Source organism: Musca autumnalis, unplaced genomic scaffold (assembly GCF_047663935.1).
Source record: "Musca autumnalis isolate F117 unplaced genomic scaffold, ASM4766393v1 scaffold_3, whole genome shotgun sequence".
Classification (NCBI taxonomy): domain Eukaryota; kingdom Metazoa; phylum Arthropoda; class Insecta; order Diptera; family Muscidae; genus Musca; species Musca autumnalis.
In genome coordinates, this window is record NW_027411866.1 from 186,904,883 (window position 1) to 186,929,545 (window position 24,663).

The 24,663-nt window shown below is 36.2% G+C and overlaps 3 protein-coding genes across 3 annotated transcripts; 1 reads left to right on the plus strand and 2 right to left on the minus strand.

Moving 5' to 3' along the window:
* Positions 1-1,698: 1,698 nt before the first annotated feature.
* LOC141398591 (uncharacterized) lies at positions 1,699-7,026 on the minus strand. Its single transcript, XM_073975999.1, has 3 exons — positions 4,903-7,026; positions 2,002-2,719; positions 1,699-1,937 (listed from the first exon to the last, which is right to left on the minus strand). The coding sequence occupies exons 1-3, from the start codon at positions 6,822-6,824 to the stop codon at positions 1,860-1,862; spliced, it is 2,718 nt and encodes a 905-aa protein (XP_073832100.1). The 5' UTR covers positions 6,825-7,026; the 3' UTR covers positions 1,699-1,859.
* Positions 7,027-8,741: 1,715 nt separating this feature from the next.
* On the plus strand, positions 8,742-11,166 carry DCTN4-p62 (dynactin subunit 4). Its single transcript, XM_073976003.1, has 7 exons — positions 8,742-8,980; positions 9,198-9,222; positions 9,280-9,425; positions 9,496-9,650; positions 9,724-10,041; positions 10,104-10,728; positions 10,791-11,166. The coding sequence occupies exons 1-7, from the start codon at positions 8,877-8,879 to the stop codon at positions 10,999-11,001; spliced, it is 1,584 nt and encodes a 527-aa protein (XP_073832104.1). The 5' UTR covers positions 8,742-8,876; the 3' UTR covers positions 11,002-11,166.
* Positions 11,167-11,957: 791 nt separating this feature from the next.
* On the minus strand, positions 11,958-15,133 carry LOC141398593 (uncharacterized). The gene is made up of 5 exons (XM_073976002.1): positions 14,924-15,133; positions 13,648-14,751; positions 13,267-13,438; positions 12,841-13,204; positions 11,958-12,774 (listed from the first exon to the last, which is right to left on the minus strand). The coding sequence occupies exons 1-5, from the start codon at positions 14,940-14,942 to the stop codon at positions 12,238-12,240; spliced, it is 2,196 nt and encodes a 731-aa protein (XP_073832103.1). The 5' UTR covers positions 14,943-15,133; the 3' UTR covers positions 11,958-12,237.
* Positions 15,134-24,663: the final 9,530 nt, after the last annotated feature.

The window sequence follows — 24,663 nt, forward strand, 5'->3', positions numbered from 1 at the left end:
TCTCAATTTATAATTCGAATGCAAGCGTTTTATTTGAGAGATTGCATCATGAAAAATTATTTTCTACTTTTAAGTGCATTTATAAATAAAACACTGTTACTTATTTTTTTAATTATATACTTATAGGCCGTTTATATATATCAAGGTTAACCCAGTGGGTCTGGGTTTCAAATGTCATTTCCATTGTATATACTTCAAACAAATCCTCATAAAGAAGGTTAACCCTGCAAAAAACTATAATATAAACGCCGTATTATTTCTAAAAATTTTTGTGTTTTCAACAAATTTTTCAATTTTGAATTTAAACATGTCATAATTAATTTTTTCGATAAATTCTCTCATTTTTTAGGGATGCGACATACTTATTCGTCGTTCAGAGAGTATTTCTAATCGAACAACGTAGAAAAATCGTCGTTCGTTCATAGAATTTTGTGTGGGGAAATAAGTAATTTATTCGTAGTTATGGGTCGAACAACGAATAGAGAACGAACGACGTACCGTGGAAACGGGCTATGAATCTTTTTCTCGTATTTCAATACATATGGTCTGTTCCAGAACCGCAAAAAATTTTTTATCGGTGTAAAACATGTTAGATTCTTGCAGGTTTTTGTATCATATAAGAATATGCAAAATCCGAAGTCTACTAATGACATATTTTACAGTACATTTTGTATGCTTTTATTAAGCAAACACATGGCGATTATAAATATTTGCAATAATTTTGTCGTGTAGATGTCTTAAAATATAAAATTTCATAAAAATATAAAAAATTTCTTGAAATTTTTTTCAAACTCCCACACTGTTTGCTGGGGAGATTTTTCCCACCAAAAGACACAAAATTCTCCCACAATTCAAGATAGAGAATGTATACTTTTTTCCCATGGGAACAAATTCCCAATTCGAACTTCATTCAGAATGAGGAGAGATGGGAAATGGGAAAAAACTTCCACAAAATTTTGTTCAGAATACGAAAATGTGGGAATGGGGAAAAATTCCCAACTCCCATGCGTTCAGAATAGGGCTGATAATTTTAGACACTCTTTTTGTGTTCAGAAAAAAAGACCGCGACTGTAGGGATCAAAAAATTGGCTTGCTTGGCTAGGGATCTATAAGCGAGTGCTTCTAAAATGTATCGAGCGGAGTGCATTTTTCATAACTCCGTGTGCACTGCATCGAAAGATGTATTGAAATCATAACTCTGCATTGCACTACTTCCAAACTTTTTTGCTGGGATTTAGTTTAAATGGAAGATGTAATAACAAATCCCTTGTAATGCGAACTTTATTCCTTACTTTTCTTAAAGTAAGGTATAACAAAAATGGGCTTTAAAGACAAGATGTAAGAACGGGCCCTGGGGCTGGATTCTTGTTCTATGAAAATTTAAAATGAAAAATATTTTCTTTATAGTTTTTTAAATTAACATTTACTTCCTTTATACATTTTTCCATTTCACATTATCATAGAAACAGAATTGAGCCCCATGTTTATTAAGTCCCGGTCCACACTATCGTGAATTTCATAAAAAAAATTTCATGAAATTAGGTGTTCTTAAATCGAATTCCCCACTACAGCAATTTTATGATTTTACTCTACTATGAACGTCGATCTAGAGACGCATAATTTCATATCAAAATTTCGGTGAAATTACTGTAGTGTGGCCCGGGACTAAGAAACAAAAGTAAAACACATTGTTTCATATAGCTTTATATCAATTGTATTGTAATACTGGTTAAAAAAATAATATTGTAATGTGTTTTATTAAAATAGTTAAATGTTATGAAATAAACAAAAATACGGCAAACACCACAAATCAACAATCAATTAAGTAAATAAATAAAAAATAAAAAATCGGTTTAGAACTATGGATGCTTATTTTCCTTGTTTCGGGATAATGATGTGGAGCCGGCAGACGAAACTCTGGATGTGAGACGACCAGTCTATAAACAAAAAAGTGAAAAAATTACAAAGATTTTAAATATTTAAATGAATGAATTAACTTACCGGTTTCACTGTGGCACTACTTGTTGCCGTTCTTGCACCTGCTTTTGAACTCAACTTTGAACTAGACGATGTAGAAAGGCGCGAAGAAGATGTTGATAGACGTGAAGATGTTGAAGCATTTCTGGTACTAGTTGATAAAGAGGATGGTCCAGACGAACCGCCTGTTGTATTTAAACGTGATTTCAGTGGAGATTTAGCTTTAAATTCAGAAATTGTACGCCTTTTCATCGATGAAGATGATGTAGAGGTTGCTGCCGTAGACTTAGCATTAGGTGTGGCAGATAAATAAGAATAACGTGGTTTTTGCAATGTACCACTGGTGGAACGTTTCATTGGCGATGTAAATAATGAGGGTGTTGAACAGGCATTAGGATAGCCAGCAGCTGCCATACCCATTGATGACGAACGTCCACTTGCCATGGGTGTTGTGGGAATTTTTAATTTCACTTTAGAGCTGTTGTGACCATCGTCGGTGATATTTCCACTATTGTCTGGAGTTGGAGGTGAAGTTTTTAACATTGGTGCCACTTTCTTTACTGGTATGGTAGCTTTCAATGGTCCCGACGATTTCATTATTGATTCGGTATTGGTTTTATGTTTTTTCTTAAGATCCGGTTTAAAGGAGGGAAGATTATTTGTTGGCATAGGCCGTACAATGGCTTTCTGCTGCTGTTGTTGTCCTTCGATGTGAGTGTCAAGTGTTTGCGTCATCGATGAACTATAAAATTAAAAAACACACATGAAATGTTTAATTAAAGAAATGTGAAACAAAAGTGTGAAGAAAATTAACACTATTAACGAGGAAATATCAAACGAGTATATATTGCACAAAAATTAGTTTATACAATAAACCAAATTATTATCGGCGAATACAAGCCGAGACCTTGCAATGGAACTGGACGATGAACGTGTTGACACTGGCTCCGAGAGTGGATTACCTTTCTGACGTTTTTTCCCTCTCAACCCTTTCTCGAGCCGCGAAATGACAATAGAAAAAACAACAAATGGGTCTAACTATGGGAAGCCTTCTTTTACAGCCGACACGTCCTTAAGGACCCAGTGGATATAACAAACAGAATTACAAGATATACATACAACTTATACGGCATCCCGGTCGATCGCAGTTTTCTTTCCTAAACGATGGACAATCGACAAAATACATATTGGACCCGCACCACGGCGAGAGAAGGTAGAAGTCTGAAGTATTCACTAGTAACTACGACTACGGTGTGTAAAGTTTGAAATGCTAGATAATCTAATGTCGATGTCTTCGAAGGCATTGTTAGGGCAATCGAACGCAGAGGCTATCAAAAATATAGTGAAAGATTTTTTCACAAAGGCCCCGGAATCCATGAGACAGGAAACTCGTCCTCTGTTTCTTAAAAAAACACAGAGACATATCATTTCAGTTAATCTTGGATAATTGTCAAAACAAATACTAAAATACCGCGAAAGGAAAATCAGCCAAAATCATTGCTTGCAGGTTGACAGGTCATCGGCGGAAGATCATCCTCTCTAAGGCTAGATACGCGAGCAGCATCTACAAGGGTGCTAAAGTCTGGAAAATAATTGATAATTAAATAACTATAATGCCGGTGGAAACGTCCGAAGCTTAAACAAAATCAGTATGGGTCCCACAACCGGTAACGAAGATAGTAGAGGTGCTGAAATTGTTAAATAGAAACGGAAGGGGCTCTGCTTTAAGGCAGAACCGCCGCAGAAGGTCGCCCATGCGGAAAGTACTTAGTTCCTTTCCGGATAGCTTTGGGGCGATTGACAAAAACAACATAAATAATTTTGGGAAGTATTAGTAAGAGTTTTCGGGATTGGGGTGGTTTAGTAAGGAAAAACGTAGGTGGTGCTAATATGTATTGCTCTAGTCGTAACACCAAAGTAGTGTGAAGCAAATATGAACCTTACAAGAAGCCCACTTATTTATTTATTCTTCAGTAATATCAAAGCCTTCATGGCCAAAAAATATATTGCATCGCATATAAACCTGAAATCATAAATTTAACATGTTCCTATTGTTGGCTCCCCAGCCTTTATTTACCTCAAGCTACTCGATTAAATGTACAATATGAAGGTCCATTGGCAGAAACATTACCATCAAATCCTAATGTAAATTAGAGTCACTGAAACATGCACAAATAATTTCTAGTTCACAATTCTACGAGAGAAATGCCTTATAAGAAACGCATTGTTAGAGTGTGAGAAGATTCGTAGTTCAACAGGCAAAAAGTTCCAGCATCTAGCAACTCGGACAAGGAAACAATTCTCAAATAAAGAATTATGTATAAGCGGTATTCTTATCTGGATATTCCTCTTAAGCGCGAAAAAACGAAAAGGTTACGCAAATGCTTAGGTAGTTTTAGTAACTTGACGGGGCAAGTTGAGTTGAAGCATTAAGCTCGGATAAAATTATAATTTTTTCTATATAGCCGGCCTTCGGCCGGGGATATAAGACTTTCTTCTATGGACAGGAGCCAATATAGGAAACGGGAACAACATTTTCTTTTAAATTAAAAATTTTCTCTAAGTAGCCGACATCTAACAAGGGAATTTTCGGAACTTCGGAGGCCCATATCTCGGGAAGTGTGGTATGCCGCAATAATCGTTATATATATTTGTGATCAGGGTAACGAGACCTACCTGTGGAAAAAAATTTGGTCCCGATCCGAGCTTAATGCTTCAACTCATCTTAAGCCCACTTGACTCCAAAAGACTAATAACAACAACAATACATATCATATATTATTTCTAACGTTCTCCCTTAACTCCTTTACTTTCAACTATTATCTTTTTTATCGCTCGTTTATTACCAGCTTTGGTACTGGAAGTAGGGACCTTTTCATTTACTTATAAATACAGAACTTATTATAAATTCATCATCATACTTACCCAATACCAGTTCTCCTCATTCCCACCGTAGCTGTATATGGTGTACCGCTCGAATAGGAATTACGTCGTACCATACGTGCTGGCGTTTTAAATTCTGGAGTCTTAAATTCTCCCGATTCAGCATCTTTGGGTGGCGGTGTTGTAGTCACAGGCGGTGAATCATCCATAACACTGTGTTGCTTTTGTATTCCTTTTGGGGTGGTTACATGTAATGGTATCTGGACAATTTTAACTTTATCATGTAACGACAATGACTGTGAACGTCTACGATGTGGATTGGGTTGACTATTGGCCATATTAAGTTCTGGTGACTCTTCCATCGAAGAACGTTCAATATAACTGGATACCATTGACGATTTATGTTTGGCTGCTGATGCTCCACTTGTAATTGAGTTATTGTGATGGCTATTTGAGTGCAAAGGTGTATTCATAACCACAATAACAGTGGGATTTGTTTGATTACACTGTTGACCATCAGCAGAATTGTTGTGTATCAGTAGCTTGCTCAATTGTTCTACAATATCATTGACATCATGTTGCAATGTAGATTCAGCACCACCACCATCTGAATATTGTGGTGATGGAGGATCAATTTCGGGTAAATTCAAATCTTGTTTATCTTCAGCACTTTCGCCGTCATAGGTTGCCGAGGAACTAATCATACAATTCGGCATTTCAGAAACTAATGGCTGATTGGCCAGTTCATCTTCTGGGTTGTTTTCTTTTATATCTAGGTCAAAGGTTCCCTGACGTTTAATTGGCTGGGGTTCAGGGACAGCAAGGAGGTTACTTTGTTGCATAGCTTTGCATTCTGCAGTTTGAGAGGTAGTAATGGCACTACTCAAGGACTCCAATAAAGATGATGCTTGCATTTGTTTATTGTTCCCCATCATTTCTCCACTGTTTAATAATGATTTTAAATCACATATAAGGGAATTAATGTCTTGATGGTTATTGATGATGTTGTTATAGGTCTCTTCACGCTTGGACTTTAGCTTAGATTTAATTGCCTCCAAATCAAGACGTGGCGATGATTTGCCAGCGGAAATATTCTTATCTGATGTATCAGCAGCAGCTGTTGGTGGAGACATACTATGGGTAACTGGTGATTGCAATTCACTCAACATTGGAATCTTTAGCATCTCTAAATCCGCCTCAAAATTTTTCTCGGCATCAATTAATGCCGGAGGTTCCTCGGACATTATATCATCATCAACAAACTTTAATGGAGACTCTGCAGCCAATGAATATTCACACAAAAATGGGGTCTTATTTAGTGAAGACGATACAGGTGTTCCCATTGCATTTGTATCATCCATAGAATTTCTTCGGGAAATGGGAGAATTAAAAGCTGCATTTGTAACACTTAATTTCAACAAACGTTTTCGATACTCCATTGTCTTCTTCATCTTAGATGCCGATGACATTTCTGCACTATCACCAGGTGTGGAATCAGTATCAGTACCCGAATTAAACCTATCCAACATTGTGACCGGTGGACTTTCCGATTCTAAATCAAACTCCTTGAGTTTATTTCTGTTCAAGGCTTCATCCGTTTCAGTAGTGCCGCAAAGTAGAAGATTTTCATCGCTCAAGGACAATAGGTTTCCAAGTTTAACCTCAACGGAAGGAGTTTTGCTGGAAAGTTTGGCCTTAAGACAGGCTTCACGTTCCACAATTTCAAACGGATCATCTTTGCATTCGGCAAGTTTCTCGATGTGGTCGAATGGGTTGTTATCAAGGCTTGGTCGTTTGTCAGTTCGTGGTGGGGAAATGAAATGCATTAGACCCACACTTGATAGATTATGGGAGGCATTATCGGACGGAGTTAATACATTTTGATCAGTCTTATCGGGTGATGGAGTATTCGTATTTTCTTCCAAGCTTAAATCTATTAAATTAGCACAGTCAATATCACACATCTTTAATTGTCTTTCGTTCCTCTTTGAAAACCGAAGTACTTTTTAACCTTTGTTTTTCTTTAAATATTTGCTTTAGTCCATGTTATGTGTATAGGAAAATAAATCGTCCTTCGAGATTCGAGTTTGCGGCGGCATTCGCTTTCAAAAGTCTTACCTGAGAATAGTGGTTTGCTTACCTGTCAACTAAATAGGAATAGGGGGTAATAAGAAAATGAAGAAAAGAGTGATGCCAGATAATTGGTATTATATAAGGGGTGTTCACAGATGTCAATTTCACCCTGAGTAGTGTAAAACTTTTTTCATGTATTTGTTGTTTTTGGCGCGAACGACTGTATTTGTCCCCTATAAAGCGCTCGGAATATACGGTACGGTGCGTTGAGCGTTGCGGTACAACAACCACATGAGCCACATTGTTGTTTTTCAAACAACTTGGCATCACTTACACTTTTTTCATGTGGTTGTTGTATCGCTACGCTCAACGCATCGTATGTGCCGAGCGCTTTGCAGGTTAAAAATGGTAAACTCAGGTATTTACATTAGGCGATTTTACCTGCGGCAATTGTCAGTTTGTAGGTGAGAGAGCGTGTTGAGAGGCAAAGGGTTACCATATGCCTCACCCCTCCCTCCATCAAACTGACAATTGCCGCAAGGAAAATTGCCTAATGTAAATATGGACTAAGTAAGTCCCGGTCCACACTAGAGTGAATATCATTAAAAAAATTTCATGAAATTAGGTGTTCTTAGGTTGAATTCCCCACTACAGCAATTTCATAATTTTACCGTTCTATGGAACTCGATCTATAGACGCATAATTTCATGTCGAAATTTCAATGAAATTACTCTAGTGTGGCCCGGGACTAAAGGAACACAGCTATTATTGTGATTTCAGTTTCTTTGTATTTTAAATCACAATTATGTTTTTGACAACAAACATAATAATCAGGTGGGCTTATTAACCGACCTTGTAAATTATTGGCCGACCTTGTAAATTTATAGGCCTTAACTCTAAAGCCACACGCTGAAACTATCATACGAAACTTTACCATTATTTTGGCGTTCATAGATCGAGTTACGTACTAAAGTAATTTTATGAAATTACTGTATTGCGGAACTCGGTCTAAGAACGCCAAAATAATGGGAAAGTTTCGTATGAAAGTTTCAGCGTGTGGCTTTAGAGTTATCAGTACTATAAATTTATGTTTAGTTTTACTCATGGTGGAATAAGGTGTTACATGAAATCATACCAAACGTCAAATATGTTCACAATAATGCATTACTGTGAATTGCTTGTTTACATTTTGTATGTGATTTTATTCACAATAATGCATTTTGACAACTGGTATGAAGATCAGCTGTTATTGCCGTTGTACCTGTATTGTTGTGCCATGGTTTTACTCGTGGCACAATTACCAAGGTAGTGGTGTCACACCAGCTGTTCGAATATGAAATGTCAAATCCCTTTTAAAAATAAATTTGTTGTAGTTTCCCCAGCAACATAAAGAAAATGTTGAAATAACTGGCCTGTTCCCGTACTTTATAAAGTGGTAAAAGTTGTAAAAGTCGTAAACGATTTTCATATAAATTTTGTGTACGGGAACGCAAAATGTGTAAAAGTGGTAAAAATTGTAAAAACTTTTTAGTTCTGGAACAGAGCTAACATTCAAAATTTTACGATGCCACCACATGGGTAATTGTGCCATGGTCAAGATCTATTTAACAGGTCACGTAAGTAGCACAACAACAATTCTATTTTGGACGAAAATTCTTCAATATGTCAAAATGTTTGTTTACGTTTTCATACAATTTATTCACAATAACAAAATATTTGACAGATTGAAACCAATCAGCTGGCCGTTTTACGCCACCTTATAATTTCATCATGGCCATGGTCATGGCCACGGTTTTAACCGTGTTCTTTTCAATTTGTATATCCCTGAACCAACAGCTGTTTTCATTTCCTTTCTTTTTCTGATTTATAGAGCCCTAAAACTTTTCAGACGAAGACTCATAGCATCATCATCACCTCCGTTATCCGTCGTAAATTTTATAAATATGGCAAATTTTATGCAGGATAGCGTTGTAAAATATGCCTGCTCCTGTGGTATATTAAATCCCATTAGCAAAATATTTTTCTGCCGCCATTGTCCCAAGCTAAGGTAATTCGTGAAAAAAAATCGATTTTAGTTGGCGTTCTTCTGAAGTAGCCCCCATAAAAGTTAATGTTCTTTTGAAATTTGCGTTTTGATTCCTTTGATTTTTTTCTGCTTTTTATTTCTGTTCTTGGACCAAACTATACACAACCTCCACCAACCTACCAATGTAAATTGTATATTAAACGCATTCCCACGCACTTGGATGAATTGGTATTTTTAGGTGTGGTTTCTGTGTCTGCCACGAAGTGAGTAAACAAATTAAAAAGAAAGTTTGTTCATACTGACATCATTTGTCATATTAGGTGGATTCGAATTTCTGTTCCAATTGTTTAGAGAATATACCCTCTTCGGAAGCTCGAAACAAGAAGAATTGTTGCGCCAATTGTTTCAATTGTCCGTGTTGTCATCATACTCTGTCTGCAAGAGCTACCACTGTGGTTGTACAAAAGTGAGTAAATTGGGAATGAGTTGCGAGTTGCTTAGATAGTTGTAAAATAAATTGTTTGTGGCTGTTGTAGAAAACCCGAGGAAGCTGCAAAGGATGGAGAGGGAGCTGCCACTGCAGATGCAAAACCTGATCCCTCAAAGGTCATTACGAAAAAGATGTACTATTTGTCTTGTTTGGCCTGTCGATGGACTTCAAGAGATGTTGGCATACCCGATCAATCTGTGGGTCAGTAACTAACCAAATTAAACGGCAGCAATTGTTAGAAACTGTTGTCTAATATTGTTTTCCTTGTTTTTAGCTACCGGCTCCTGGCCAGATAACGAGTGTGCCTATCAAACCCGTTTCAATGCTTTGGCCGAGTATTACCAGGCTGTTGTGCAACAGGATAAGCAAGAACGGCAAGAGTATATGCGCCGTAAGACTCCCAAGACACACAAATTTCCCAGTTTAACTGATCGCACTGGTCTTACTGTTTCGATTATAAGACGCCAAATGGGTTGGTCAGATAAGAATACACAAAAAGCAAAACCGGTTAATATAGCCCCAGCCCAAAATACAGAAGATGTTGGCCAATTGCCGGAGAGTATTTTTACGCAAAAGATCAATCTAAGGAATAGTAAGAGTAACCTACATATATATTTCTGTAATACAACTTTATAAAATGTTTTACTTTTGCAGTGACTACGGTTAAGCAGCGTCACAATCAGCCTTGTGAACAACCATTTACCATAAATAAGTTATATCCTCAACGTCGTGGTCTCTGGATTAAACGTTCTTTGCGTTGTCGTGAATGTGAGCATAATGTCATAAAACCGGAATATCACCCAACTTCGGTGAAATATCGTATTCAACTATTTGCCACGTATCATGTACCCGATGTATTGTTGGTTAAATGTGATCAACCTTTGAAGCCAGGCCAAGCTAATGCAGTTATTTTGAAATTAAGTAATCCAACAATGCATGATATGGAAATCAATATTGTTGAATTGCCCTCAGAAGAAGATGAAATAAAGATGATTGAAGAATTTAAACGTACATGCACTCTAAAAGATACTTCGCTAACAGCAGCCACTGCCATGGATTCGTTGAAATCTCTTACAGGATCACCAAGTCTTACGGGTACAGCTAGCTTGACTAATACATCGCTGGTAAGACAAACATCTGTGCTCGAAGAGCCAAGGGTTGTTAACCTTAAGGTCAACAGTAAACTGCAGCCACCAGAGACCAGTTTTATATTGAATCTAAGAGATGATTCAAAAGAATTTGATGATGAACCACAAACATCAACAAAAACCGAACCAGAGTAAGTTTTGGCGCAAAAAAAGAAACTTCCAATTTATTAACATTTTATTTGATATATTTTAGGTTTATTGTATCACGTAAATCGAACAAGGTTTATTTACGTTTAAAATTCATTCCTTATGCTGATTTGAAGACTGGCGATGATGTTTATGTTGGCTTTAATATGATATATACCTATGTAAATACTGTAACAAATACTCCAGAGAAAAAGGATCCCACTACTCATGTCCTAAATTGTCGTATTTATGTAAAAGTGGGTGCAATTGAGGCTTAAAGCTGAATTTGCTTGTTGATGTCGTGAAAATGTCATGGAATAATGTATTACATTTATGTATTCAGTAATTGTTTAACTCTACCTATTATAACATGTTTTCTTTTTTGCTATATAGATATTTATTTATGCTTTGAAATAAATACTAATGAATTATATTAAAATAAATAGGAATCTATGTATATTGGATGGGAGGGAACTTGCCAAGATCAAGATTTTTTTTAGGTTAGATTTACTGATGCGCAGCCATCTAATTATATAGTGACCGCTTCACTTGGAGATCTTCGGTCCATTGTGTTCATCCTGGATAGGTTTGGAGGGCTGACTGCCCTATCGTCAGTTGCTTTGTGTTTTCTAAACTTCGTCAAAATATTTCAGTTGCACACTCATGCATTGTTCCTCGAAAATGCGTATTTGTGGCGTTTTGAAAAACGTAGCTGTGGAGTTGTTAAGTACTACGGCGTTATGAAACACAATACTAGAGCCATTTGCAGTCATGATTTTTGGTTGTTGAATTGAAGATAAAGAGGATTTCTCTTGGGCTAGTAAGAGTATCTTCTTTCGACCTATCTGGACTTCCTCATCAAGTTGGATGAGGGTTACCTGCCGTTGAATTTCATGAAGTAGTGCATCGACATACGGTAAGCCCTTTTTTCTTTAGCCAACCGATTTACGACAACAGTTGAGGCGGTGGGAACACTCACTCGCAGCAAATGTTTGGTCCAGTATTGGGATTCTCTAACACATTTTTTGGTTACCGACAAAAATCAGTAAATCTGGCCGAGACTAAAGGTCACCGTTTCCTCCATAGGCTTGCAATTGAATGCTTAAATCAATCAGCCAGACTATCCCTCACTACATCGAATTTGTGTACCCATGTCCGTCGCCTCTCGGATCTTTTTTATCATCGACTGGATCTTTCCAGCCCTTGTTGTTTCTCCTCATTATAATACAGGCAATTTATATTTATAGCTTTTGTTTATTAATGTAAATATATTTGCTACAGTTATAAATACGACTTCTTAAAAAAGGAAAGGAGGATTTCAAATCAAAATATTTACGAAAAATATTAAAAAAAAAAATACTACAACAAAGTATTCAAATTCTTTAAGGACAAAGAAAAGGTATTAAATATCTAAGATTGGCATTAAAATAATAAGTGTAACATAAAGTTATCTCCCTAATCTCTCAAAACTCTCATCACTCTATACTGCAATTAATTCAGGACATAATAGCAGCTTACAAGGCCATTTTACGACCTTCAATTGATATTTCCACAGCACGACGACTACTGGCCTTCAAACGTTTTTGATCCAAGAATTTTTTCATATGTTTTTCAAAACGATTTGGTTTACGTTTGGTCGTTGTTGATATCTCACCCTCTACAGTGGATTTGGGGCGATTAACATACTCCTTTTCCGAAGGTCGAGGTACACGTGCTCTTGCCACCCATCCAGGATCACCAGGACGTAATGTATTTTCTTCCTCGGGCTTAGTAAAGGCTGACTTAATGCCCTTCTTCTTCTTCGAGGTTGAGGGTTCTGGTTCGGGAGTTTTCTTACGCTGTCTTATTGTGGCACGATCACGTTCTTGACGTTCTTCCTTGGTCATGGCTCTAAAATCAGTTGTTAGATTAAATATTGGTCTTGCCCATTCGGATATTAAACGACCAGCACGATCACGATTGGTTTTAGTTTCTTTTGGGTGTTTATATAAATACATAACGGCTTTACCAATGCCGGATTGCTTTAGATAACTTTTATCAATAGGCGGGAACTAAAAGTGAAGGATTTAGAAAATAATATTATTTTATGTTTTTTATAATATATTTTTTATACGTACATCTTGTAGCAGTCGAAGAATACTTTCACGAATCTGTATACAAGGTAAACTTTTATTTGGCAATGGCGCTAGCCAATCAGTCAAGACATTTAGAATATTGTGTTCCATAAAGGCCAATTGTAAATCCTTTTTAATAAGTTGCGACATGACTGTTTTAAGCATGGAGATTTTCTTTGTGGCCGGTTTACCTTGCATATTCAGCTGACGATCTTCATCGGAGGCATTTTTCATGCTCATAATAAGCTGATCAATAAGATCATCATTGTCATTGATTAAGTCAATGTCACGTTTACGGCGTTTGGTACGCTTTTCCTCCTTTTTGCGCAGTAACATGGCATCAAAATCAGAGATGAAATTGTCATTTCTAAAAAATATTTTTTACATTATTTTAAAAAAGAATGTGAAATAAATGTTAGGGCAACTTACTCTCTATCCCTATCGAGGGGAATATTTTCATCATCTGAGCTATCACCCATTTTTTGAGCACCACCCTGAGCACCTCCACCTTCTTCAACCAATTTGTCTTCGTCTTCTTCTTCATTGTCTGTGTCAGTAATTTTAGTTTTCTTCTTTTTGGTTGATGCAGGACCATCTTCTCCTACAAAATATTTTTGTTGCATTTAATATCATTCTTTGACGTAGGCATGTGCGTGTATGCGTAAAATAACAACTGTCTCAAGCGAAAAGAACCACACTATGTTTCTTATTGTCCACGTGTGACTCCCTTCGACATTTTTGTGCCCTCAGGCTTTGGAGATTGCATTTTGTGTACATGCGTTCTATAACGTCACTTTTTTTTGAACTTACCTTCAGAGTCACTTAGAACAGCACGTTTTTGTGCTTTCTTTCCTTTGCTAGTTGGTGATTCTGAGCCACTGCGAGATCTCGATCTAGACATCGATCGAGAACGTGATCTAGAAACTGAACGTGATCTGCTTCCAGATTTGCTGCGGGAACGTGAACGAGATCTGGACCGGGAACGAGAAACACTACGAGAACGTGAACGGGATCCGGAACGAGATCGTCGTGAGCCTGATCTAGAGCGGCGTGAACCGCTCCGTGAACGTGATCTGGATCCAGAGCCGCTGCGACTTCTGCGTGAACCGGAACGTGACCGCCTTGAGCCGCTGCGTGAACGACGGGAACCACTACGTGATCTGGAACGCGAACCGGATTTGGAACGACTGCGGGAACGGGAACCTGAGCCAGATCGAGAACGTCTGGAACCAGAACGTGATCTTCTGGAACCCGAACGAGATCTTCTTGAGCCTGAGCGCGATCTTCTCGAGCCTGAGCGCGATCTTCTCGAGCCCGAACGCGATCTCGATCTTGAACGGGAACGAGATCCAGATCTTCTTGAACCAGAGCGTGATCTTCTGGATCCAGAACGTGAACGTCTTGAACCAGATCGGGATCTTCTAGAGCCGGAACGTGATCTTGATCTTGATTTTGCTGAACCCGATCTCGATCGACTACGTGATCTGCTGCCTGAGCGACTGCGTCTGCTACCACTTCTAGAACGTCTAGAACCAGATCGACTTCGTAGTGATCCACTTCTTGAACGTCTTCCCGCCGAACCACTACCCGAACGGGATCTACTACGACTTTTCGAGCGTGACCGACTACGGCTTTTACGTTCATTATTTACAGGACTACGACTGCGGCTTCTCGAATGTTCCCTTTCGGCTGATTCATCTAGTTGTTTGCCATCCTCTGCCGTGGTATTTGGTGAACGTGATCTAGATCGTGATTTACTAGACCTTGTTTGTCCGGAAGTGTTGGCGTCACCTTCAACTGAAGCAGATCTGCTGCGACTTCTAGACTTTCTTCCCTCCTTCTCAGCTAATGGTGATGCCGGTGTTGTATCCGTATCATCGGTAGGTTTCTCTGTTGCACACTCTTCATTGTGTCCTTGAAAATGAAAAAATAACAATCCGGAACATAAATAAAACATTAAAACATAACCTCAATGATGGATGATGCTCTGCCAACGACAAGAGCAGCAACCATTAAACATTAATCGGCTAAACAAAAGGGTCTATAATTCCTTCTATCACACTTCAATTGCATCCAAAATGCTTACCATTTTCTACCGAAGGCATATTTTCTACAACAACTATTATCTACTAATGCCGGAAAGACCGGATTATAATAATTCGAATGTTCAAGAAATTCTTATTTTTCTTATTTTTCACCAAAGTTTCACGACGATTGTTAAACGCGTCTTACATCAATCGTTTTTCTTTTCCAAAATGCTTGTTCTTGTCAATATCGTAAAATGCCAGATGGATCTATAGATCGAAAATGCATTGGTTATTTTGTAGTTAGTCATAATGTAGTTATTTAACAACGTAACGTAATAGCAGTAAAGTGTCAAATTATAACTTTGTTTCTTTACTCTTTAAGGGGTGTTTACACTATCTATCAATGTCATATGAGCTGTCAATTCTTTTATCCATTCGACATCCTTTATGTATGTTAAATTCCATACCACGTTTAGTTTTTGCGTTCACACTAGCATACAATTTCATATGACCACAAAATATAAATCACGCCAATAACACAATTTATATTTGGCCTGTTCCCGTACTTTATAAAGTGGTAAAAGTCGTAAAAGTTGTAAAAGTCGTAAACGATTTTCATATAAATTTTGTGTACGGGAACGCAAAATATGTAAAAGTGGTAAAAATTGTAAAAAGTTTTTAGTTTTGGAACAGAGCTATTGTTAAAACTTTAATCGCACTCACATTTTCGTTTTCTTTACCCATTTCCTTCATTTGTAGGTAAAATTGTTTTCTTCTAACAATTAATTTCTCAACTGAATACCCATGGTAGCATGATAAAAGGTAGTCGCATCTGTCAAATTCAGGTAAATACAACCCTGTATGTCTGTACGGGAGCGTGTCAAATACAGAACAACAATAATGTGAAATGACATTTCATAACAAAAAGTCAAAAACATTTATTTGTGAACATTTTATGTTTGTGAAAAAAAAGAAAATTTGAATATATCAACAAATTCCATGGCTGTTAAGGCGCACATTCATATAAAAACCAATTTCAACACCAAAAAGTCTCAACAACCGCTCACTTCCAGATGCTGCGGAAACGAAACGATTGGAAAATTAATCAAAATAACAAAAGAATCTTCATGCAACAACACCGAATATATTTATATGAATTGATTGTGGAAACTTCATTGGATTCATTCAAATTGAATGCACAAAGTCAAGGATGACATACATTTTGGAAAAGCCGCAGCTACATCAATTTCAATTTCAGTATCAACAAATCAAGGCGCATCGAAACCCACATCAATAATGTTAAAAACTCAAACACATAATTATCAATGTATGGACCGGTCTGTGGGAAGATATGCGGTGCCAGCGTGGTACGAAAATGTTAGTAGTAGAAGAATATCAAAACGCGCCAGAATGTCGCCCATAGGACAGCGTGCCTCCTCATTATATTCATGAGGTACAGTGTTTTTGGCCCAGTTAAGATCCGGACGATGCAGCCTCCCAATTCATATTGGGCCCGAATTGATGCCACGAATGCCACGATATCCAACACATCCCCGGCATGTGGATTAGGACCACACAACACGTTGCATGTTTTCAGCTGCCCAGCTAGCCCCACTCACAGTCATTTGATTCTTTAAGGACAGCGTCAGTCCAGGTTGCAGACTTTTTGTATCTGGATACAGAGGAACCAAATACCTGAATAAAATATACGAACAAACCTGTTTGTGATGCTACATCAACATAAAAATATATATTGAGAAATGCCTTCTCAGCAACACTACCACCACAACAAGAGCAACGATTGACTGTGAGCAATATTGCACCGAATCAGCAAGAACAACAAATACCTATGCAAACACAAACATTCACGACTATTGCCTGGGTCAAATCATCAATATTCCAAGCTGCCGTTTCCAGTATTACAGCCACGGTTAAATAATATGTAATAGACTATTGAGATAGTCTATTATATAGGATACACCACACTGAAAAGTTTAGGCAGACAATTCCCGACATCACTACTTTTACAGATATAAAAAATCTTGCTAATTCTTTGTAAACTTCTATTAATAAAAAAAGCATAATAAACGTTGTTTCACTTTTTAAATTTATTATATATACGTTTTAGTTCCATTTTGAAATTTTTGGTCAAAAATTTCAGCAACAAAATATTGAAACATAGTCCCAATTTACATTAGACGAGTTTACTTGCGGCAATTGTCAGTTTGAAGGAGAGAGAGGTGAGGTATATGGTAACCCTTTGCCTCTCAACACCCTCTCTTACCCACAAACTGACAATTGCCGCAAGTAAACTCGCCTAATGTAAATTGGGACTCAGTTTAACCGCTTTGCAGGTGTAAATGCTTTGGTTTCTTTCCTAGAACAGTCCCAGACCTTAAATAGATTGCCATCCTTGCCAATTTTGCATAAACCAGACACCAAATTTCTTGTGTAATCGGCATTTCTTCGTTAGAGGCAGAGGGTAGTAATGATCTTCTTTTATTTGGATTCGTGAAATAACTTAGCCAGAGTATGAAGTTTGTCCAAATCTTTGCAGGCTGGCTGGGTAAATACAATAATTATCATCAATTACTTCATGTTTTTGCAAAGCTCCAACGGTTGGAGCAGTGTAGGGTCCATCTACAACAAAATCAGCATTTTAATATGTTAATCGCTTGCATTTTTTTGAAGACTGTATTGATTTTAGAGATTTTTTTCGTTTCAATTTAAAACCAATTCAAATGAAAATTTAATTTTTACTGACATTTATAGATACATATGTATATGTATGTACATACATGTAAACACACATATAAACATTCTGTGTCAAATTCATTTTGACAATGAATGTACTTCAAATTCAAAATTTAAGAAAAAATTTGAATCATATGTTAGCATGAAATTACCTTCTTATTGTACCATGCTGAATACCATGGTAGAACAATAAAAGCTAACAGCAATACACAGCTGACTGAACTGGGTTGTAACGTTTGTGTCAAATTCCATACGACATTTTATATATTTATTTATTTATTCATTCAATCAATACATATTTATTTATATTTTGATGTCATTCCGAAAAAATATATTTCCCAGAAAGACTTCTTCATATCAATAGCTGTGTTCCTTTACTTACGTGAGGTTACCATTTTCCCATTTGTTACCATTTTTAACCTGCAAAGCGTTCCTTAACCCCGAAAAGTGGCAAAACTGGAAGCAATTTTTAAGAGAGTGAGAGTGGAGAGAGCGGAAATGGCTTTCTCTTCTACCACAGGCTACCATCAAAATGTCTGCAGCTAAAAAATGGCAGAACTGATTTTTCGACTTTTGTTTAACGATTATATGTCTGTTCGATAACTTCGCAAGTAAAAAGTATTTGCAAGTTCTTGCAACTACTTGCAAGTTCTGTCAGTTCTCTTTCACTGAACAAATTTGTTATCGAACAGCATTTTGTAAAAGTTTTTACAAATTTGTACAAACTTTTGGGTTATCGTACAGACCTTATTTCACAATGAAAAAGAAAATGGTCGATAAACAGAAGAAAAAGTCGAAAGCTGACAAAACTAAATTAAAAACTGTGAAATAAAAGACGAGAATTGATTTTTTTATGTTTCTTTTTGACATTGCTGCCAGATATACCATTTTTCCGTCCCTTTACTTTTCTGGTAAAAATGTTCATGAGAGAGCAATTTTGACGCTTTTCTCTTTTACCACCCTTACCGTTAAAAAAGTAAAGGAACAAAGCTAATATGTGTGTTCGTTTACTCAAATGTTGTACAAATTTTTACTGGATGTTGATTACAAGAAGTTACTGAACTTGTACGAATTTGTACAAATTATTGAGTAGACGAACAGACCTAATGATATGTAACATCCTCCAAGTCCGAACGACGAGTCGCACAATAAAACACTGCTTCATGGTACAATAATACAGGTAGCATTATCAAGCCAGCTGATGGTAACATAATGTGTCAATTGCATTGAATTGATGTCAAATTTTGACATCTTATGTTACCAACAATTGCCGATGCGGCTACCTGTGTATTTGTACCATGCACTGCTTATAGAGGCGGTACAACGTTTGGTAATATGTGAGGTATTTTGTTAAATTTGAAAAAATAAAGCCCTAATAAACATGTGCTTCTTTGACTTCAAAAAGAAAACATTGAATAAGCTTCTCCTTTTTCAATGAACTTCCAGCGACCCCAAACATTTTTGCAGGAATTCGACTTTCTGTGAGAAAATTTAGTTGAATGATGTGGAAACATCCAAATTGAAAATGTAAAGCTATATTACATTACGTGTATTTCATGTGTATGTTTTGAATTTTTTTGTACTCGTGTAATTCTTTGTGTGTGCGAAAAATGACATTTTACATATGATTTATAATTTTTGCTATTACACCAGTATATGTTTTTTTGTGTGACATAACCTATAAATGTAAACAAATCCTTTATCAAATCGATTTATTTAAATTTCTTTAAGTCCCGGTCCACACTAGCGTGAATTTGATTAAAAAATTTCATGAAATTATGCGTCTCTAGATCAATGCCGTTCTTTAATATTGTTGAATTTACGAAGTTTTTCGGCAATTCACACACACACAACCCGAACGCAACGAAAGAGTACACAAAAGAGAGCAAATGTTTTGATTTGTTTTTGTTTTCCAACATGCTTGCATACAAACTTACTAACACACTGTCAAAAGTTGCCAATATTCAGAATTTTGTGTGCTCTCTTCTTGGTCGGCAGTGCTCTAGATCGACTTCCATAGTAGAGTAAAATCATAAAATTGCTGCAGTGAGGAATTCGATTTAAGAACGCCTAATTTCATGAAATTTTTTAATGAAATTCACGCTAGTGTGGACCGGGACTAAGAAATTATTTCTTTCAGCAAATTTTGCAAATTCCTGCTTTCATCAAAACAAACAAATCAGCTGGTTTATATTTATTGTACATACAAAAATAGGAAGGGCTCTAAAACGAAAAAGTTACACATGGGCTCGCACATCATTTTGAGCGATGAAATTTTTTATATGGATCACACCATGGTACAATAAAGTAGAGGTAGGCCAGGTATGAAAATCACTGAGAAATGCCACCCTGCAGCCATGGCTTAAAACGTCAAATGGCATGGTACAATAATAATGGTAGATGTACCTGCATAGCTATCCCGTATTACAAAAACATATGGGACTTAAAGCTTCACTTTTTATATGTTAAAAGTGCCATATAGTGTAAAAACATTTCTTTAGCTAGGCTCCAGAATATTCTTGCTGGAAAAGTGTTCCAAAAATAACAAAAGTTCATCCCAAACTTATGATAGTGAAAAAATGTCATTCACTTATCTACTTGACAAGTTTGGCTAATCTGACATCGTGATTGCTGGTATCCGATTTGCAGATAAATGTCAGCAGATTTTTTACAAAAATTGTAATTTTTACATTCCCATACTTTTGGAACAAATTTAAATTAATATCAATATTTGATAAATTGTTCATTCGTAAGTTTTGCTAAAAAAATCAACAATTTTATTTTGCCGCGCGAATACTTATTTTTTGTCCTTGTTTTCAATTTTAAGATATAAGCTGTGTCTGGTTACCCTAAAATTTGTAACAATTTGTACCAATTGTTGCTGGAAGTCGTCTGTTAACACAAAAAACCAGCAAAAGAGAGCGATTCGAGAGAGACATTTTGACAGTTCTTTCACTGAGAGTTTGCAAATTCTTGCTGGACAAATTTCTTCTAGCAAGAACTTTTAACTCTTCTTCTTCCTGAAAACAATCAATCAACTGTTGTTAAGTTTTCGTTGGTTTATGTTTGTGAAAATTAAAATCAATTTTATTGTGGAAATAAGTCCCAATTTACATTGGGCGAGTTTACTTGCGGCAATTGTCATTTTGTGGGAGAGAGAGGTGAGGCATATGGTAACCCTTTGCCTCTCAGCACCCTCTCTCACCTACAAACTGACAATTGCCGCAAGTAAACTCGCCTAATGTAAATTGGGACTAATATAGTCAAATTGTATTGTTTTATGGAGAACAAATTTGTAAAGTGGAAAAATACTTTTTTGTTTAATTTTCTTTTTTATTTGTAATAAAATACAACGTATTTGCTTCCTTTGTTGGCGGACAAATTGTTGTTTTGGCAATTCAGCTGATTGCTTGCTGGTTTTTGCTGGGAAGGTGTCTGTTTACTTTTTATAATTTTCTAGCAAAAGAGAATAAAAACCCCTTACTCTCTGAGAAAGTTCTTGCTGGACAATTCTTGCTGGGAAAGTAACCAGACAGACTTATAGTGTTACAGCAGAAGTTTTTTGTTGGAACAATTCAGCGATACATCTACCTTTATGATTGCATAATGTCAAAAACAGTACAAAATGTCAACCCTGCTTTTGACAGATTAGGCCATAAAAAGAAAAAAATTGTAATCAGCTGTTAGCTGTGGCCTACCTTTACTTTATTCTACCATGGATCACACTATGTGTACAACATGTAGATGTAAAAAATGCAAAACATACACATGAAATACACGTAATGTAATATAGCTATAACGAATTTGTATTCATGTTTTCCAAAATTTTCAATCAAATGTGAAAAATTAATAGTTTTTAAATTCAAATAATTTATAGACATTTCCTTATTTTTTTACATATATTTTTGACACTAGCGTTACAAACAAAAACAAATTTCTATGTGGTTGTTGTTGAGTTGTATTTGTTTTAGTATTTACTTTACCTTCTATTTGTTCTACATGGCCGAATAGAGAGCTCCCTAAATGAAAAATGTACATATGAGTTGCCATATCATTTTGATAGATGAACATTTTCATAGTGGTCACACTATTGCTCTGTTCCAGAACCTGCAATAGATGAACATTTTCATAGTGGTCACACTATTGCTCTGTTCCAGAACCTGCAAGAATCTACAAATTTTTACTACGATAACAAATTTCCCTTTATGTTATCGAGAGAAATAGTAAAAATTAGTAGATTCTTGCAGGTTCTGGAACAGAGCAATAGTGTACAACATTCACAGGTAGCAAATTTGACATCTTCTAGTCCCGGTCCACACTAGAGTGATTTCATTGAAAAATTTGCATGAAATTATGCGTCTCTAATCGACCTCCATAGTAAAGTAAAATCATAAATGGTCTGTTCCTTTACTTTAAAAATGGTAACAGTGGCAAAAAATGGTAAAAGTGGTGAACTGGTCTCATATAAATCGTATGCTTGTTAAAGTAAAGGAACGCTTTGCAGGTTAAAAATGGTAAGAAATGGTAACCTCAGGCAGGTAAAGGAACAAAGCTAAAATTGCTGTTGTGGGGAATTCGATTTAAGAACACCTAATTTCATGAAATTTTTTAATGAAATTCACGCTAGTGTGGACCGGGACATATGACATTCGTAGATAGTGTAAACATATCTGGTAAATGACAAATAACAAAGTTCGACCTAATTCAAATGTGGTTCTGACATTTCTTTATTCTTTTCCCAGAAATGACTTCAGCCAGAAAGCCAGCCGCTTATGTGTCGAGGCTTTGCCACCATTTGTAACATGAAAAGTGTTCCTTAACTCCAAAAAATAAAATGAACGAAAATGCAAAAAAATCTGCAAAGAATAAAGAAACAAAACAGAATTTGCGAGTACAGGAGTGTGTGTACCCCCTCTTATTCCTCTCTACTCCCTCGCCCATAAAGTCAATTTTCTTTCCCTGTATAAACACGGACATAATAGCTTTGTTCCTTTACTTTTTTAATGGTAAGAGTGGTAAAACAGAAAAGTGTCAAAATTGCTCTCTCATGAACATTTTTACCAGAAAAGTAAAGAACGGAAAAATGGTAGATCTGGCAGCAATGTCAAAAAGAAACATAAAAAAATCAATTTTCGTCTTTTATTTCACAGCTTTCAATTTAGTTTTGTCAGCGTTCGACTTTTTCTTCTGTTTTTCGTCCATTTTCTTCTTCATTGTGAAATAATCGTCAATCAAAAGTCGAAAAATCAATTCTGCAGAAATTTGTCTAGTAGCCTGTGGTAGAAGAGAAAGCCGTTTTCGCTCTCTCTCCTCTCTCACTTTCTTATGGTCTGTTCCTTTACTTCTGAAAATGGTAAAACCGGCAAAAGTAGCAAAAGTTGTAAACTGCTCCCATATGAATTGTATGGTGGTTGAAGTAAAGGAACGCTTTTCGAGTAAAAAGTGGTAAAACTTGAAGATTCTTGAACGTAAAGGAACAGAGCTTTAAAAATTGCTTCCAGTTTTGCCACTTTTCGGGGTTAATGTTTGGTTTACATTCGGCGTCTTTTCGTGATTTCGAAGGCGTTTCGTGATTTCGCGCGGAATCAAGCAAAAATTATCATGATTTCGCATACAAAAATGAAATCATCTCATTTCGTGATTTCAGCGAAATCAACATCGAAATCACAGTACACATGATATACAACCCAGTTTGTGACTGAAAAAGTACCAAAAGTTGCAACACTTTTCACGTATCACAATAAACAAGATAGATGGTCAATTGCTGCAACAAAAAATTTAAGAATCAAAATTTTTAAACAATGTGAAAAAATATTAGATTACTTTGTTACAATGCTATTTTTCATTGCGTTCTCGTACTTTTTTAATGGTAATGTTAGAAAAAAGAGCGAAATATCTAAAATTGCTTCCCCATACAAATTTCTTAAAAAATACGGGAACGAAAAAATTACGGAAATTGCAAAAACTGCAGCAAATCAACGTATCAGCTAGTTTCTACTATGCCAAAATTTTATGGCAGAAAACAGGAGAATAGGGTGTTATTCGGCGCTATTTTTGTTTAAAGAGAAGTGCAAGTCTTGCTAGACTTCGGAGTACGGGAACGGGTTCTATACACAATGAATACGATATATAGAGAGTTTTACGATAATTTTCGAAATAAAGTTGTAAAGTTCTATATTGTCGTATATTTTTGATGACTAATTCAATTTGCAACAACTTGTTTTGAAAATTCATGTTCGATCAGCTGCGCGTATGCATCTACCTTGACCGTTGTGATATGTATGAAATCAACAAAAAAATAAGTGTAAACACCGGGATGTATTTCAGGATTTCGTGAAATCCAGTGGATTTTAGAGCGCAAGTGTAAACTTGGCATAAGGAACGCTTTGCAGGTTAATACCCTAGACAGACGGCAGAGTTAATTTGCATTAAAAATTCCTTAATTTGACAGACGATAGTTTCTGCATTTATGAAACAGCTGTTTGTGTTGTATGTTAATACCCAGCAGACCATTTCGTAAAGTTTTACAAAAGTTCGCCAAAATATGCGAAACAAATATACTTTCTACCATTGACCTTTTCACCACGATAATGCAAAAATAAAATAAATTTATTCGCGATATTTTTGAGTCCTTTTAATATTAAAAAATGTCCCAAAATTCTAAAGGAACATTTGAAGAAGATATTATTTTCGATAGAATTGGTATGGTGGGTAATGAAATGCTTGTGAAAATAAAAATTTTAAAAATAGAGTTGATAGAAGGTGCGAAAAACGATTAGCTGCTATTCTGTTCGAGAAGACCACTACTTACATATTTGAAAGAAACGCGAAAATTTCTGATTTGTTTTCCTTTTTTATTTTCTTAAACGTGGAAATTTGACAAAAGACAATTGATTTTCAATGCAAATTGTGTCTCAGAGCATGAATATGCTCTCTCTCTTTTACAGCATTGCCATATTGAAATACCTGAATTCAGTTTAATTTCCTTTGATTTTGTGTATTAAGAATGTGTATAATGCACGAATTAATTTGAATTAAGACAGTT